The sequence below is a fragment of the Aphanomyces invadans genome (genome assembly GCF_000520115.1).
Source record: "Aphanomyces invadans strain NJM9701 unplaced genomic scaffold supercont1.1, whole genome shotgun sequence".
NCBI classification, from domain to species: Eukaryota; Oomycota; class Saprolegniomycetes; order Saprolegniales; family Verrucalvaceae; genus Aphanomyces; species Aphanomyces invadans.
The window spans coordinates 2086576-2099661 of record NW_008580146.1 but is presented as its reverse complement, the minus strand read 5'-3'; the positions used below and the strand labels follow the sequence as shown (position 1 = coordinate 2099661).

At 54.7% G+C, this 13086-nt stretch overlaps 7 protein-coding genes across 13 annotated transcripts; 2 read left to right on the top strand and 5 right to left on the bottom strand.

Annotated features, from left to right (window-relative positions):
• Positions 1–285: 285 nt before the first annotated feature.
• On the top strand, positions 286–2202 carry H310_00659 (hypothetical protein; the record flags this gene model as incomplete). The annotated part of the gene is made up of 2 exons (XM_008863522.1): positions 286–1910; positions 1961–2202. The coding sequence occupies one exon, from the start codon at positions 286–288 to the stop codon at positions 1768–1770; it is 1485 nt and encodes a 494-aa protein (XP_008861744.1). The 3' UTR covers positions 1771–1910; positions 1961–2202.
• H310_00658 (hypothetical protein) lies at positions 2112–3238 on the bottom strand. The gene has a single exon (XM_008863521.1). It carries the CDS (start codon positions 3214–3216, stop codon positions 2257–2259), a length of 960 nt encoding a protein of 319 aa, XP_008861743.1. The 5' UTR covers positions 3217–3238; the 3' UTR covers positions 2112–2256.
• A 153-nt stretch (positions 3239–3391) lies between these two features.
• H310_00657 (hypothetical protein) lies at positions 3392–5353 on the bottom strand. The gene is made up of 10 exons (XM_008863520.1): positions 5327–5353; positions 5110–5267; positions 4895–5061; positions 4774–4847; positions 4634–4719; positions 4513–4581; positions 4357–4469; positions 4067–4310; positions 3934–4007; positions 3392–3884 (listed from the first exon to the last, which is right to left on the bottom strand). The coding sequence occupies exons 1-10, from the start codon at positions 5337–5339 to the stop codon at positions 3824–3826; spliced, it is 1059 nt and encodes a 352-aa protein (XP_008861742.1). The 5' UTR covers positions 5340–5353; the 3' UTR covers positions 3392–3823.
• A 24-nt stretch (positions 5354–5377) lies between these two features.
• On the bottom strand, positions 5378–7798 carry H310_00656 (hypothetical protein). Of its 6 annotated transcripts, XM_008863518.1 has the most exons (13): positions 7478–7798; positions 7305–7423; positions 7177–7258; positions 7012–7134; positions 6852–6957; positions 6757–6785; positions 6593–6652; positions 6462–6539; positions 6300–6406; positions 6033–6241; positions 5847–5983; positions 5588–5803; positions 5378–5535 (listed from the first exon to the last, which is right to left on the bottom strand). In XM_008863518.1, the coding sequence occupies exons 1-13, from the start codon at positions 7757–7759 to the stop codon at positions 5464–5466; spliced, it is 1620 nt and encodes a 539-aa protein (XP_008861740.1). In that variant the 5' UTR covers positions 7760–7798; the 3' UTR covers positions 5378–5463. The 6 variants fall into 6 exon arrangements, with proteins under 6 accessions (XP_008861740.1, XP_008861736.1, XP_008861739.1 ...); XM_008863514.1 differs by having other exon boundaries at positions 7012–7258; XM_008863517.1 differs by having other exon boundaries at positions 5588–5983.
• Positions 7799–7864: 66 nt separating this feature from the next.
• Positions 7865–8992, bottom strand: H310_00655 (hypothetical protein). Its single transcript, XM_008863513.1, has 2 exons — positions 8541–8992; positions 7865–8489 (listed from the first exon to the last, which is right to left on the bottom strand). The coding sequence occupies exons 1-2, from the start codon at positions 8979–8981 to the stop codon at positions 7935–7937; spliced, it is 996 nt and encodes a 331-aa protein (XP_008861735.1). The 5' UTR covers positions 8982–8992; the 3' UTR covers positions 7865–7934.
• A 326-nt stretch (positions 8993–9318) lies between these two features.
• H310_00654 lies at positions 9319–12910 on the top strand. 2 transcript variants are annotated; one of them, XM_008863511.1, is made up of 15 exons: positions 9319–9399; positions 9481–9536; positions 9592–9672; positions 9766–9984; positions 10040–10229; positions 10286–10404; positions 10459–10563; positions 10617–10923; positions 10973–11056; positions 11116–11159; positions 11214–11388; positions 11496–11658; positions 11775–11894; positions 11946–12343; positions 12430–12910. In XM_008863511.1, exons 1-14 carry the CDS (start codon positions 9387–9389, stop codon positions 12106–12108), a joined length of 1839 nt encoding a protein of 612 aa, XP_008861733.1. In that variant the 5' UTR covers positions 9319–9386; the 3' UTR covers positions 12109–12343; positions 12430–12910. The 2 variants fall into 2 exon arrangements, with proteins under 2 accessions (XP_008861733.1, XP_008861734.1); XM_008863512.1 differs by lacking the exon at positions 12430–12910 and having other exon boundaries at positions 11946–12371.
• H310_00653 (hypothetical protein) lies at positions 12099–12916 on the bottom strand. The gene is made up of 2 exons (XM_008863510.1): positions 12405–12916; positions 12099–12336 (listed from the first exon to the last, which is right to left on the bottom strand). The coding sequence occupies exons 1-2, from the start codon at positions 12556–12558 to the stop codon at positions 12176–12178; spliced, it is 315 nt and encodes a 104-aa protein (XP_008861732.1). The 5' UTR covers positions 12559–12916; the 3' UTR covers positions 12099–12175.
• Positions 12917–13086: the final 170 nt, after the last annotated feature.

The following is a 13086-nucleotide window of genomic DNA, read 5'->3' as shown; positions in this document are numbered from 1 at the left end:
TCTTGCTGTGAAGTGGCCAATTTGCAACTTACACCTGCGGAAAGAATTGCTCTGCGCTGGCTCCCCAGACCCCGCCGCCGCCTCCACTCTCCTTCCGCAAAACCCGCTCCGTCCATCGCTCAGTGCCAGGCAAGACCGTGGACTCCCCTCAGTAAAGAAGCAAGTAACACATACCCCAGAGGTCCGACCTTTTGTACGAAAGAACAACGGCCATTACACAGGTATGGTCGACCGTCGTCGTCCCTCGTCACGGCATGTGGACCGACCGCCCATGTCTGTGGGTAGATGATGCAAGTGCAAAACATGCAATCAGCATCCCCATTTTGGAATGCCGGTGGCCATTTCCTGGTCACTGGAAACAGCTCACCCTGCCCGGACAATGGCGACGACATAGACATTGTCGTTGCAACTCCATTGCCCTCCACATCGTCATCAACGTCGAGTCGAGGGAAACCCACGATGGAAGAAGTCATGGACGAACTGCAGAGCCGATTCCTCATGAACCTTCCACAGTCTGAACTGGCGTCGAGCGAACGATTGTTTTTCCAAATCGAGCAATGCTACTGGTTTTACGAAGATTTCTACGCCGACCACCACAACCACCTCACCCATCTCAAGCTGAACGATTTTGCGCGCAAGATGTTCAACCACTGCGTGCTCCTCCAGCCGCTCAAGCAACAGTGCGAAAGCATGTTCCAGGACTTTAAGACGTACCAGAGCCAAATCCCTGTAGTCGGGTGCATCTTGTTGAACCCGGCCAAGACGAAGCTCGTCCTTGTGCGCAACTGGAAGGGCACATCGTGGAGTCTGCCACGTGGCAAGGTAAATCAAGGCGAGACCGATTTGGACTGCGCTCGGCGTGAAGTGTTTGAAGAGTGCGGGTACGACACATCGACGATCGTGTCGGCCGACGGCGTTGGCATCAACGCTAAAGACTTCATTGAATTCCACGTGAACCAGCAGCGCATTCGCATGTATATTGTCACGAACGTCCCTGAAGAGTTCAACTTTGCGCCCCAGACACGCAAGGAGATCAGCTTGATTCAGTGGTTTGAGTTCGACGAATTGCCCAAGAAGACATGGGGGGTGCTCCCTTTCATGTCGCGGTTGCGCCGGTGGATCACGAACGAAGCCAAGAAGGCCACCAATACCAAGAAGAAATCGAGTCGCAGCAATACGCCGGTAAAAAACCGATCCGTGTCTGCCCCGCGCAACCGCCCCGGACATACCGGCAAGCCCGTCGCGCCTGCAAGTCCCCCGACGACTCCGCCGCTTCCAAAGACGCATGTTGTCGCGTCAAACCCGCATCTCCAACACATGGCGTCGTCTAGGTCCATGTCGACGCCACATGCGCGACCGAAAGCCAAGACGCTGCAGTCTCGTGGCCACTTCGGCACGGAGCGGCAAAGCTCGACGTCACTTGACCATGTGAACGCCGAAACGTTTGGAGCCCTCAGCAACGCGACGTTTAGCTTCAACGTGGACGAAATGTTTCGCGTGAACGAGCAACTCACTGGCGCAACGTTTAGCTATGACGGCAACCCACACGATTTCGGCAAAGTCACGCCGAAGCGCGCCGATATTCAGACGCGGCTGCTTGCATCTCCGCATCCTGTTCATGCGAATGGCATTGTCAATGGGCGGCTCGGGAACTTGTCGCCGCCAACTGCTGCCTCGTCGTCCACGGTTGCGGACCACAGCCCCACAACCAACTCTGTCTTCGCCGCGTTTGCATTTGACACGGTCGACATAATGGCGTGTGTCAAGTAGCGGCCCTCGACGGTGTGTATATTTTGTGTATGGGGGTTTATATTTTTCGGCCAAATCCCCACGGTGTTTTTCAACACCACCCTTGCAGTCACAAGAAACGCTATCGTGCCGCTTGTGTTTCCAATGTCCAACTTGATCGAGTGAGTCGATACAAACAACGGACAGTGGCGCTGCTCACTCGTGATGGCAGGCAGCCTCCGTCAACCTTCCTCCTACCTGTTGAGCCATTCCGCCAGTCGATGCGGTGTCGTGCACATCGCCACACAAGCATCCGAGCAGCGACAGGACGCCACGTCCGTGAACGGAGGCGGTTGGTCGGGTATGCGTCGACGATGCCGTGCGCGAGATGCAGCCTCAATCAAGATCGTAGTTTTACCCTCTCCTGTTTGCATGGACGATTGGCTCTATCCCTTCGTGGAAACGGGACCAGAACAGAAAGAGAGAAAACCCCTTGGTTCAACAGGCAAGGGTTCAATCGACATGCAATCATGGGGCGGCGGGGAGCACAAACGCATGGAGGTCGTCGAGGAAGCGCGGCATGAATCGCGTGTCGTGCGAGAAAAAGTGGTCCCCGCCGTCGTACACGGTCAATTTGGAGCCAGGACCAGTCGCCGCCGCGAGCCAGATCGTGTCCGAGTCGTGGTGGTCTTTGGACCCGTTGATAAACAACACCGGGCCACGGTACTTTTTCAACGCGTCTGCCGGATTGGACGCTTTCAGGATCGCAATCTGGGCTTTGGCTTGATGAAAGAAGAACCCGCACTGCTTGATGTCCTTCTCGACCACGTCGCTGTCCAAGTGGCCGTTCGCGTGCACTTGGTCCACCATGAGCTTGAGCAGCTTGGTCGCGCTGAAAGAGGACGAGATCCAGTCGAGCATGACCAAACCCAGCGATGCCGCCCATCCACGGTTGACGCCGACGTTTTGGCCGCACATGAGGATCGCTGCCTTGGAGAACACGTCTGGATGTTGACCCAATACCTCCATGCCAATGTAACCACCGAGTGAGCCACCAACGTAAATGGGGGCAACGTTGCCACGCCACGTGCCCGCAAGAGCTGCAGCGTCCAAGATGACTGCGATTGCCGATTCCAGCGTCAAGGGCTCGTCCATGCGACTTCCGTGGCCAGGCAAGTCGAGCAACACGCACCGCACGTTGACAGCCGCGAGCGATTGTGCGTGCGGCTTGAACATGGTTCGACACCCGCCGCCTCCATGGACAAACACCACCGCAGGAGCGGCACTTTCTTCAATAGACGGACCCATGATCTCGACGTGCTGAGTCAAGTCGATCACACATTTGGACGTGTAGCATGCTTTGCACATGGACGTGATTGTCTTCGGATCCGTGTACAAGGCAAAGTCCAAACACGGTGCGCAGCACACATGGCTGCAGATCGGGCAGGCGGTGCCGCGGTTAAACCACGTGCCCATGGGTCGTGGCATGCCGACGGCTTCGCCATGGCCGCCGTTTGGAAAATGGCAGTTCCATCACCATCTAAGTGAGTCCTCATATGAGAGCAGTTGTGAGTGATTTGCCAAAGTATATAGAAATCATTATGGGAGAGTCAAAAGTTGTGGTCAGCTAACTTTCCCTTCATTCCTCGGAAGAATGTTGGTTCGTAAAGAAGATGCAACCTCACCAGGCGCGAAATGCTGGCCTTGGGTCTATGGCACTTGGCATGTCGTTCCCTTAGAAGAAGTATGGGCATTCTGAGGGCGGCTACAACACTTCGTGGAGGTCGACGTCCTTGCAGGCGAACTGAGCATGACGCGAACACCTTCAGCATGGCCGCCTGCATCACGTCAACCTCCAGACATCACATACGCGGTGGTGTGGTCCAAGGGAAGCCTCCACCACCATCATGTTGAGCTGGTCACCACGCCACCCAGCCCGCATACACGACTGTGTGGAGTACACATATCCTCCGGTTTGCGCACTCGCGCGATTCTGTCCATGCGAAGTGCGCTCGTGTCATTCAGACGTTTTACTTGTTAACGAGACATTGGACAAGTGGTGTCCTCTTCGCATTGCATGCACGCATGCTCCGATCTATTGGATTTCACTGCTGTACGAGTTCCACCAGATGAGCAGCAGTTGCAACACCGCCATGCTACGACCATCGTGGTTGTCACGTGAGTCGACACGTTTTTCAGACGTACGCGAGCAGCATGTAGTTGCGAAAGCGGCGCTGGTCGTGGTTTGGCTCGGGCACCGTTCCTTTCAAGCCATTCAACTAGATCACACATCCCGTCAGAGCCTGGATCGAAGCACAACGTTTGTTGTTGTCGTCACCGTGAAGAACGACGTGGCAAGCCCTGTATACGCCAGAACTGCGTAGTACGGAAGGTACCCGAGCACAAGGTGCACGACCGTGTTGAGGACCAACGCGACGTACTTGTACCCCGTGAAGGAGACAAGGTCTAGCCAGTTGATCTGGCTGTTGAGAAGGTATAGCCCGAGCTTCATCAGGCAAATCTCAAGCAGTTGCAGGAGGCAGCAGGACGTCGACACGTCCGTGATCACGTCTGGGTTGAATCTAGACCGAACAAGGTGTAGATGTCACATGGTGGCCGGACGCGTACCGCCCAGACGCCCCCTTGATGTACCCCACGATCAAAATGTACGTGACAAAGCTCATGAGCGGAATGTAAAGATCTGGAGCGTTCTTGTCCATGGAGGGAGGTGCGTAGGCCACCTAGAACAGTGATGAACACACGAGCGAGAATGGATGGGGGTACGTCGGTGCCGTTGCCTTCGCTCTGCACGATGCGGCGCCAGTCTTTGTGGAGGAAAGGACACAAGAGCATCTAACGCGCAACGCCATGAGAGGCACACGCCAAACAAGAAATACAATTCTACCTTGAGACGGTGAACGACGTACGTGTTGTTGACCGTGAAGTAGTATTTGACCGACCCAAACATGTTCAATGCCCCCGCCGCGGCACCTGCATGTGCGCACAGTCAGGGCGTCCTTACGCCATGAGAACTTCGGGTCGTACCCGGCATGAAGGACTTGACTTGGTCTTCCATCAGCTTGGCGCCGTGGTTCATCGCGTATGCAGCCATCGGATTGCTACAATACCACGTGAACAAGGGAGATACGGGAGCAGATTGGTTTACTTTAACAGCTCGGGGTTCACTGCCTGGCCCATCTCGCCGAAGAAACCACCCACAATAGTGCTTGGGGCGTGATTGTTTCCGCCCATCATCCCGTCAGGGTACACGTGGGGCGGTGCGCCTCCGTACGGCTGTTGCTGCTGTGGGACAGGTTGTGCTTGGTGGTACGCCTATACTTCTTGACGTTCGTCATCCATACACAGATATAACGGGTTTGCCTGTTGGTCGACGTAGACAGGAGCTCCACCGACGGGAGGTCCATGTGTATACATTCCTTCTTGTTCTTGCAGCGGCGCTTGTTGCTGCGTCGAGAATGCCGGGCGCTGGCGTTGTTGGGGATGCGACTGATACGGGGCGTTGGGGTTGTGGAAGGGAACTACATCATTGTCCAAGGATGAACGTATGCAGCTGCATGTAGCCCGCTTCCCCACATACCTTGATGCGCCATGCTCTTCGGCGTCGTCGAAATAAGTGCGGAGCGAACAACAAGCGTTTGCTGCCCCAATTCTATTGGTTAAAAATACACGCCTAAAAATGACGTGATTGGCTAGTTCTACAACAGCTCCTCCGATTTATTCGTTGGCAAGGTTTGGTGCTTCGACAGCAGCGGCGGCTTCGATCTCTGGTCGAATCTCCCGGCGCCACTACTCACTCGCGATGTCACATGCGCACGAGAGTCGTTGACGACGTACGTACTCGTTGAATGTCGTCGAACGTGTAGAGTATTTGGAAGCCCTTCGTGTCATCGTTGCAATCGTCCACACCATGATCGGTCCGCGGTTTGCGCACCTTGGTCGTGAATTCGTTGAACTTTTGCACAAGCGCTTCGAACGGATGATTCGGCTTGTCGCTCGATGGTTGCTTTGACGCCGAGTCATTTCGGTGCCGACTCGGACTGAACGCTCCCACGACCTGCGTGCGTGAGAACGAGTTGCTGTCTTTGGACGAATCTCACCGACATAAACCCATCGGCATCATGGAGGCTCAACCCAAGATCCCGAATAATCATTAACAGAGAAATGTGCGACGGCGACGCTTCCATGATCTTGGACTCGGCGGCTTTGATGATGGCCAGCGCCGCGGCGAACAACACTATTTCACTTGTCCCAGCGAATTCGACGCGAGGCAACCATCATCGTACCTTGCTCGCCTTGCAAGAACATGTAGTCCCACACCCGCAATGCCGTGTCCAGCGGCAACGTGCACACAAACACACACAGAAACCACTGCAACGTGACAAGTTCGATGGCGATGCCGGCATTGTCAAACGCTTCCGCGATGGCAGGGAGCTGCAGCGCCACAAGGCGCTTGAACACGACTTGGTCAACCTGCGCGCCCAGCATCGACCGGCTACAGCAGCGTTAGCGTCGGCACGTTCGACACGTTTGTCGTCTCAATATGGCCGTACGAGTAGTTTTCCATCGGCAAGCATTTGGCCATCATCACACACAGCAGCCAAAACGCTTCTTCTTCTGTGTGAAACAACAGCAAAATCCCAACCAAAAAGTTCATCGACTAGCATGGCAGAGCGACCAGTTGGCGAGTCTTGTCGACTACTCAACGTTCGTACCTGGCAGTACCCGACCGCCGTGTTGTGCATCGAGTACGCCACGAGCACGTTTGTCAGCTCCTGCTTTCCCTTGGTCTCCTACCCGTCATGCCAACTTCAACAAATGGTCGCAACGCGACCGCGGCAAGTACTTGAAAATACGCGTGCTCGGGGTAGGTCCGTCCGACGTCTTTGTCGATGTCGTCGGCCATCTACAGAATGCAGCAGCTGAAGCAAGCCACGACTGCCCCGTCCATGCACGGATGCACATTTGAACGAGCCGTCTTCAAACACAATACGTAGGCACAGCACGTACACTAGTACGCATGTCGCCGTGGAGGAGGTCTACCACGACGTACCCGAGTGAGCTCGAGTCCATGGCGCTGAGTAGAATGGTAGAGGAGACGTCACCAGCGTAATGGGTGCGAGGGAAGGCGGCCTTGTACCCGCTGACATTGGTCAAGATGCCCCATATCGACGCACGAAATGCAGTTGGAATGCCTCGCAAAATGAGCGGCTACCGTGCAGCGGGTCACTGTGTTGGTACCCCGTCAGCGTCTACATGATATACCTCGAGGTGAACCTTCACTTCGGCCCGGGTGAATGCACCACTTCGATTGTACTTGGCGTCAAGTCCATCCAGACCCCCACACGTTTGGAGAAACTCGACCCACGCAGTCGCGACGGCGTAATGCTGAACGAACGAGATGAGTACGACGGGTATCGGGACACTTACGTTAGGCTGGGCCTTCTTGAGCCGCAGATGTTTGCGGTACTGGAGGAAGTATTCGTCGTCCTTGGCAAAGCCGTAGTTGTCGCTGCCGATTGCTCTGTCAAGGTGTATCGCGGCATGGACAAACGCACCAATTCAAGAGTGCGTCGGCAGCGCGGTGATTCATTTGGTCCAGCGGAAGCACGTTCGGGTCGAGAAACCGGAGCACGCGCGACGTTGCCCCGGTCGTGGCCTTGATGGCAAGCATCACCTACGCGGCCTCTGTGTCAGCGCACTCGGATTTGGTGTCGTGTGCAGACAGTACTTCCTGAAATGGCAAATTGGACACGTCCTTTCCATTCACTGCCACAACGATATGGCCTTTTTGCACGATGCAGGTGGGCTTGCCACGTTCGTTGTACCGGACCACGTTCCTTGCTGCTCCCTCGCTCTCGACCGCCTTCACAATTGCGTGGTTACCATAAAAGTCTGTTTCAAACTGGATCCCAATCGCGGCAGCGCCGCTGAACTCGATGTCGTACAAGCACACTTCGTCTGTCTCGTCCGTCGCGTCGGCAAACTTTCTCCGCCGCAGTCGCGCCGCCATCCCACAATCCTCCTGCACTCGCCGCTTCTTGCATCTTCGTACATTCATTCCATCGTACCATGTAACGAATGTACGTACTTGACGTTGATGATATTTCGATGTGTTGTGCACTCACTCGGAAATATCTGAAATATTGTCCTACATATATTCGTGGTGCATATCTTTGAGCTTAATGTCAACTCCAAATGGCGGCAGGGCTGGCGGCGACGTGGGTGGCTTCCTCCAGGATGCGGTAGAATCCGTCAGCGTCGTTTTCGGCGAGTTTTCGTTCGACTTTCATGCGTGCTTTCTGGAGGAACTTGAAGAACTTGGTCTCAGGCGCCGACAGCGATGGATGCCAAACGTCGACGACCAGCACGATGCGGCTCTTGGACTTGTGGTCGTTCCAAGCTTCGTGCTCAAACGAGTCGTCAAAGACAAAGCACTCGCCTTCGTGAACGGACACGATGTCGTCCCCAACACGCAGGCGGCAACAGTCGGGTGATGGCACCACCAATGGAAGGTGGCATCGTAGTTTCTTGTTAGTAGGACCATGGTGTTTGGTGATGTGTGTCTGTGGTGCCATTGCGGAGAAGAATGCATGCTCGTAGTTGCCACCGATAGACTCCAACACTGACGTCGTAACAGGACAGCGCCGCCGGTTCGCGGCATAGTCCACGTCGTGAAGGTACAAATAGAATACATTCCAGTCTCCTGCATCATGACTGATGCTGCCAATTCCGTCCGCAGCCTATGTTGAGTAGGGTGAGTGCAGGTTCCTACACACTGGACACGTGCTTACCTGCTTAACTCCGGCCCATGATGGGGCGCGGTAGGGATGGAACGTCGATGGGTCGTTCTTGAGTGCAAGCAATTCATCCCTGATTTGCGGAAACGCGGCTTCAAGCGCACGGATCCATGGAAAAGTTGTCCGCATCTCCTCTTGCCACACAGGACGGGACGTAAGCCCAGGCAACAAATTTGGGCATCCATACTGCCACGGGGAGATGTTGAGAGGGCGTCGCTGTTTGTTAAGCTCCATCAGAGTCCACTGCCTCAGACGCGTGAGGTTGCCGGTGTCATCCGTTGCAGCCTTTGACAACCACAGGAACGCGATGTTCTGGCCCAGTGGGGTCAAACCCCACTCCTCTGTCAGTGCGCGGAGGCGTGTCTCAAGGGTAGTCTTGTCCATCCGCAGTATCAACTGGTCCTCCACGACCTTGCCGCCGACAGGTGCATCCATGTTGATGGAAGGATTGCAAGTGGCGGTGTGACTGTTTAAAAAACCTCGAATGATTGGTCAAAATTCTACGGCTTATTTTAATGCAATTCTTGCAAGAATATATTAACTTCAGAGGGAAACGAGGGAGGTCACCGCAGTGATACCCATCGCTCTGCTGTGCAGCCTTCCGACGCATCCCCACCAAACTCTTTAAGGTAGCTTCATGTACTTAAGCAGAGTATGGACGACCCCATGGAACACAGGTTGCAACCAACATCTCACAGATGAACCCACGGCATTTAGGTGCAATACAGTCGGTAAGCGAATTGACCAATCACACGTCACTATTCCTTCATTCCAACAGTCACGGTTTCAGGCGCGGCGTCAACCAGCTGAGGCGGTGCTTTATCCAGCGTCACGGCCACGATGTACAAGCACTGTAAGTGATTTGAATAGCTTACAGCTACCCACCGTGCCTTTGGTGATGGTGACGGTGTGATCTGGACTGACGGCTGTGTAGCCCACTTCATGGCGCATTCCAGCAATGTGAATTGCTTTCGCTTTGGTCGAAAATCGGTATGTCCGCAGCGATTATGGGGTGGTATTAGCTGTACAATTCGTGTCTAAGCAGGGGCAAGTGGCGGTGAGCGGTGGCGACGACACGAACGTCAACTTGTGGCGCATTCGCGAAAACGAAACGAAGAATATCATGGTGAGGGGACTCCATTCAAACAACCTCCCATCGAACGAAAATGATTGAGAACGGAACCAGCTTCTAAACCCATGCAACGCTGAATCCTTCTAGAGCCTTGTGGGCCATTCCAGTCCCGTGGAATGTGTGGTATTCGACCCGTCCGAGAAGAAGGTCGTTGCAGGGTCCAAGTCTGGCGCGATCAAGGCATACGACATGGAGGCTGCGAAAGTGTATCGAACACTGAAAGGCCACATGTCCAACTGCACTGCTATCGACTACCACTTGTACGGCGATTACGTCGCGTCGGGCGCGCTCGACACAAACGTCAAGGTATGCACCCGTTCAACCCTGAAAGTATTTTTTACACTACGTCTTGCTGAAACAGATCTGGGACCTCAAAACAAAAAACTGCGTACAGACGTTCAAGGGGCATCGCAGCGAAGTCACATGCGTGAGCTTTACGCCGGATGGGCGATGGCTGACATCCGGGGACGCGGACGGGTCACTCAAGATATGGGACCTCACGGCAGGGAAGCTGCTGAAAGAATTCAATGACCACAACGGCGCCATCGTGTGTACGATCTCACGTTCTGGGCTTACGTCAGCCACACAATCTAACTTGCAGCCGCAGGTTTGGAATTCAATCCAGAGGAATACATTTTGCTGTCAGCATCCACGGACAAGACCATTCGGTTTTGGGATGTCCAGGATTTTGCGCTGCTCGGACTGACCCCGACGGATAATGCTGTGGTATGTCTTCCTGACTTTTCAGGGCATGATCAGTTCTGACGCAATCCACCACAGACAACGTCCATCTCGCATACGGTGAGCGAGCCATACAGTGGCAAGTTTGCCCTGTGTAGTTCCCAAGATGCTATCAGAGTGTGGAGCTACGACCACGCCGTCCAAGTAACGTGCGCTCGGCACCCTCCGTCTGTCCAAGCAATGGTGTTTTCCCTTAGTGTCATGACACGTTGCCTTGGAATCGAGACTCTATCCACAGCGAGCGACTCGGCGACACCCTTGTCACAGACAATCTGCAGCTCTTTGGAGGATCCTTCAACAACGCATTCGTGTCGGTGTGGCGGGTCGATTTGGCTCAGCTCCAGCCGTTTGTCCCTCCCAAACCAATTGCCCCATCACGCCCGGCGCCGCCCCTCGTCGGGTCCAACGCCTCTGCGTACTCCAGCCGAGTAGACGTAAAGCCGTCAACACCTGCTAGCGGTCCAGCGCCGCCCCTTCACGCTTCAGCTCATTTGCTTCCACCTCGTGCGAGCTCTTTCATCCTAGAATTCGCAATACTCACTTGGTGCAACAGGAGCATCCAGCCCTGCTATGAACACCAGCACAGCGACACAAATGGGACCTGATACGATTAAGCGGTTTTCTATCGACGATGCAGGTCGGCTTTGTCCGTCAACGTCGCGGCATCGATGACTGTGCTCATCTTTCGTTGAACAGGCCAGCTTTCAGACAACAAAATGCCACCCCCAGCGGCCATACCTGTGAGGAGTCCACGCAATACTCGCTCTGGAAGCGCTCATGTGACTTCTTTGCAGGACAACGCTGACCAAAGCAGAGGAGACGATGCAGTGCCGCCGCCGCCGCCGGCCACCAATGTCGACTACGTCAAGGAGCTTCGCTGCGGCATGGAAGGGTGTATTCGCACGATGCGGTCGCGACAAAAAAGTTTGGACCAGTTCATGACGTACTGGGGCAAGGGCGATGTCCACGGTACGAACTCGTCGCAGCATCTCGTTCGATTCAATCGACGCCTTTACTTCGACGCCATGACTCTGCTGCTGCACTCATTGGGGCATCTCACGCGTCAACTGTCATAGGTGGATTTCGATACCTCGGACAGCTGCCCACTGGCGGTCACCGTGAGGCGATGACGCACGATATCCTGGGAGCCATTGACATCACCACGATCGGGCTAGATTTGGAAGGATGTGTCCTGGTGCTTCCACTTGCATCCGAGTTGGTTGCGACGCCGTCTAGCTCGTAAGTGATCCTTGCATGCCAACCCCAAAAAACATTGCGCTCAACATGGAGCGAGGAGAATTTTTTGAGTCGACGAGTTCGATCATGCCGCCATTCTCAACTCACTGCGTCATTAGGTACATTGCAACGGGCGTGGCAGTGGCCAAGATGCTCGTCGGGTCGTTCGGGCCACTCGTGCGGGACAACCGGGAAAGTCGCAAGAACAGCCGAGAGATTAACTTTGCCAGCGAAGACAGGTCGGTCCCTCCTTTGCACAATTTTGTGATCCCCTGACGGATCAAGCACAGAGCGGCGCGTTGCGATGCTTGCTTTCATGCATTTGTCGACCTACAGAGGCACGTTCAGCGCGTGCTTGACACGGCCGGCAGCATTGGCATCCAGCCGACCGTTCTGCGCGACGTCCAAGAGTTCCGAGGGCTCCTGTCCGAGTACTGCTGGGTCGCGCCGTGACCGCTCAGTCGGGACGGCTGGCATTTCAACGGACAACGATTGAAGCAAACATCCATTGAGCCCGAGTTTAAATCTTCAACGACGTTTGCCCTTCGAGATGCAAAATGTACGACGACAGCTTGTGCAAGTGATCCATGTCGGACGGCAATGGGTCGACGGGCGCGCGATCTCCAGCATGTTTTGGGAAGGCAAGCGTCCCCTTGACGTCCCAATGATGTGACGCACAGTCTACGCGGTAATGCATGAGCACGACGGCAGTGTGGTCGCGATGGAGATGGTCGAGACTTTGAGCTTACATGACAACGCGTCGTCGTGACTTAGACCGAGCGCTTGGGCGACGACTGCAGTCGACACACTGGTGTACGCGCGGGACAACAACGAGGCATTGTACTCACGGATTGACGTTTTCAATGCAGCAACGATCGCTTGCACGTTTACCTGCAACGGCATTGCGTCGAGCGCTGAAATGGCCGCATAGGCTTGTCCAATCTCTCGCTTCCACAACGCTTGACCGACAGCCCAAATTTCCACCAGTTCATCCGTCTTACTGGCGCTCGGAATGCGTTTCCAGAGATACTTGGCACGGTTTAATTCTCGGCGCGTCAAGACGCTGCGAGAAAGATCGCGTACAAACACGACGGCATTGGCGCTGGCGCGTAGCTCCACGACAGAAGCTCGAGCTCTTCACATAGCACGACAAGCTTCTCCGTATCCAGAGACCCATTTACCTGGCGGGAGTTGAATATATCGTTGATGTGCCGCTCAATGTCCATCGCGGCGTTGAGATACTGCGTCACCATGATTCTCGTTGCAAACTGAATGGGCGGTTCCAGATGCCATCGTGTGTCTCTCGATCCGTTTGTATTTGCAATTTATAAAAATGTTATTTAATGAAATAGTAATACTAGCTGTGCAGGAGATTTATCATAAAAGTATCGTGCCCAATGAATAAACATACCCGCCCTAACCGACTACCTC

Coding starts and splice junctions, on each gene's coding strand:
- H310_00658 (XM_008863521.1), bottom strand. CDS start 3,216: ATGCCACGACCCATGGGCACGTGGTTTAACCGCGGCACCGCCTGCCCG.
- H310_00657 (XM_008863520.1), bottom strand. Junction 4,582..4,633: donor ACGTCGTTCACCGTCTCAAG/GTAGAATTGTAT, acceptor GTTGCGCGTTAG/ATGCTCTTGTGTCCTTTCCT. Junction 4,008..4,066: donor TTGCCACGTCGTTCTTCACG/GTGACGACAACA, acceptor TGTGTGATCTAG/TTGAATGGCTTGAAAGGAAC.
- H310_00656 (XM_008863514.1), bottom strand. CDS start 7,759: ATGGCGGCGCGACTGCGGCGGAGAAAGTTTGCCGACGCGACGGACGAG. Junction 6,786..6,851: donor CCCTCGCACCCATTACGCTG/GTGACGTCTCCT, acceptor ACGTCGTGGTAG/ACCTCCTCCACGGCGACATG. Junction 6,540..6,592: donor CCGAGCACGCGTATTTTCAA/GTACTTGCCGCG, acceptor CATGACGGGTAG/GAGACCAAGGGAAAGCAGGA.
- H310_00655 (XM_008863513.1), bottom strand. CDS start 8,981: ATGGATGCACCTGTCGGCGGCAAGGTCGTGGAGGACCAGTTGATACTG. Junction 8,490..8,540: donor CATGGGCCGGAGTTAAGCAG/GTAAGCACGTGT, acceptor TACTCAACATAG/GCTGCGGACGGAATTGGCAG.
- H310_00654 (XM_008863511.1), top strand. Junction 11,057..11,115: donor GTTTTCTATCGACGATGCAG/GTCGGCTTTGTC, acceptor TTCGTTGAACAG/GCCAGCTTTCAGACAACAAA. Junction 11,160..11,213: donor CACCCCCAGCGGCCATACCT/GTGAGGAGTCCA, acceptor ACTTCTTTGCAG/GACAACGCTGACCAAAGCAG.
- H310_00653 (XM_008863510.1), bottom strand. CDS start 12,558: ATGCCGTTGCAGGTAAACGTGCAAGCGATCGTTGCTGCATTGAAAACG. Junction 12,337..12,404: donor TCACGACGACGCGTTGTCAT/GTAAGCTCAAAG, acceptor ATTACCGCGTAG/ACTGTGCGTCACATCATTGG.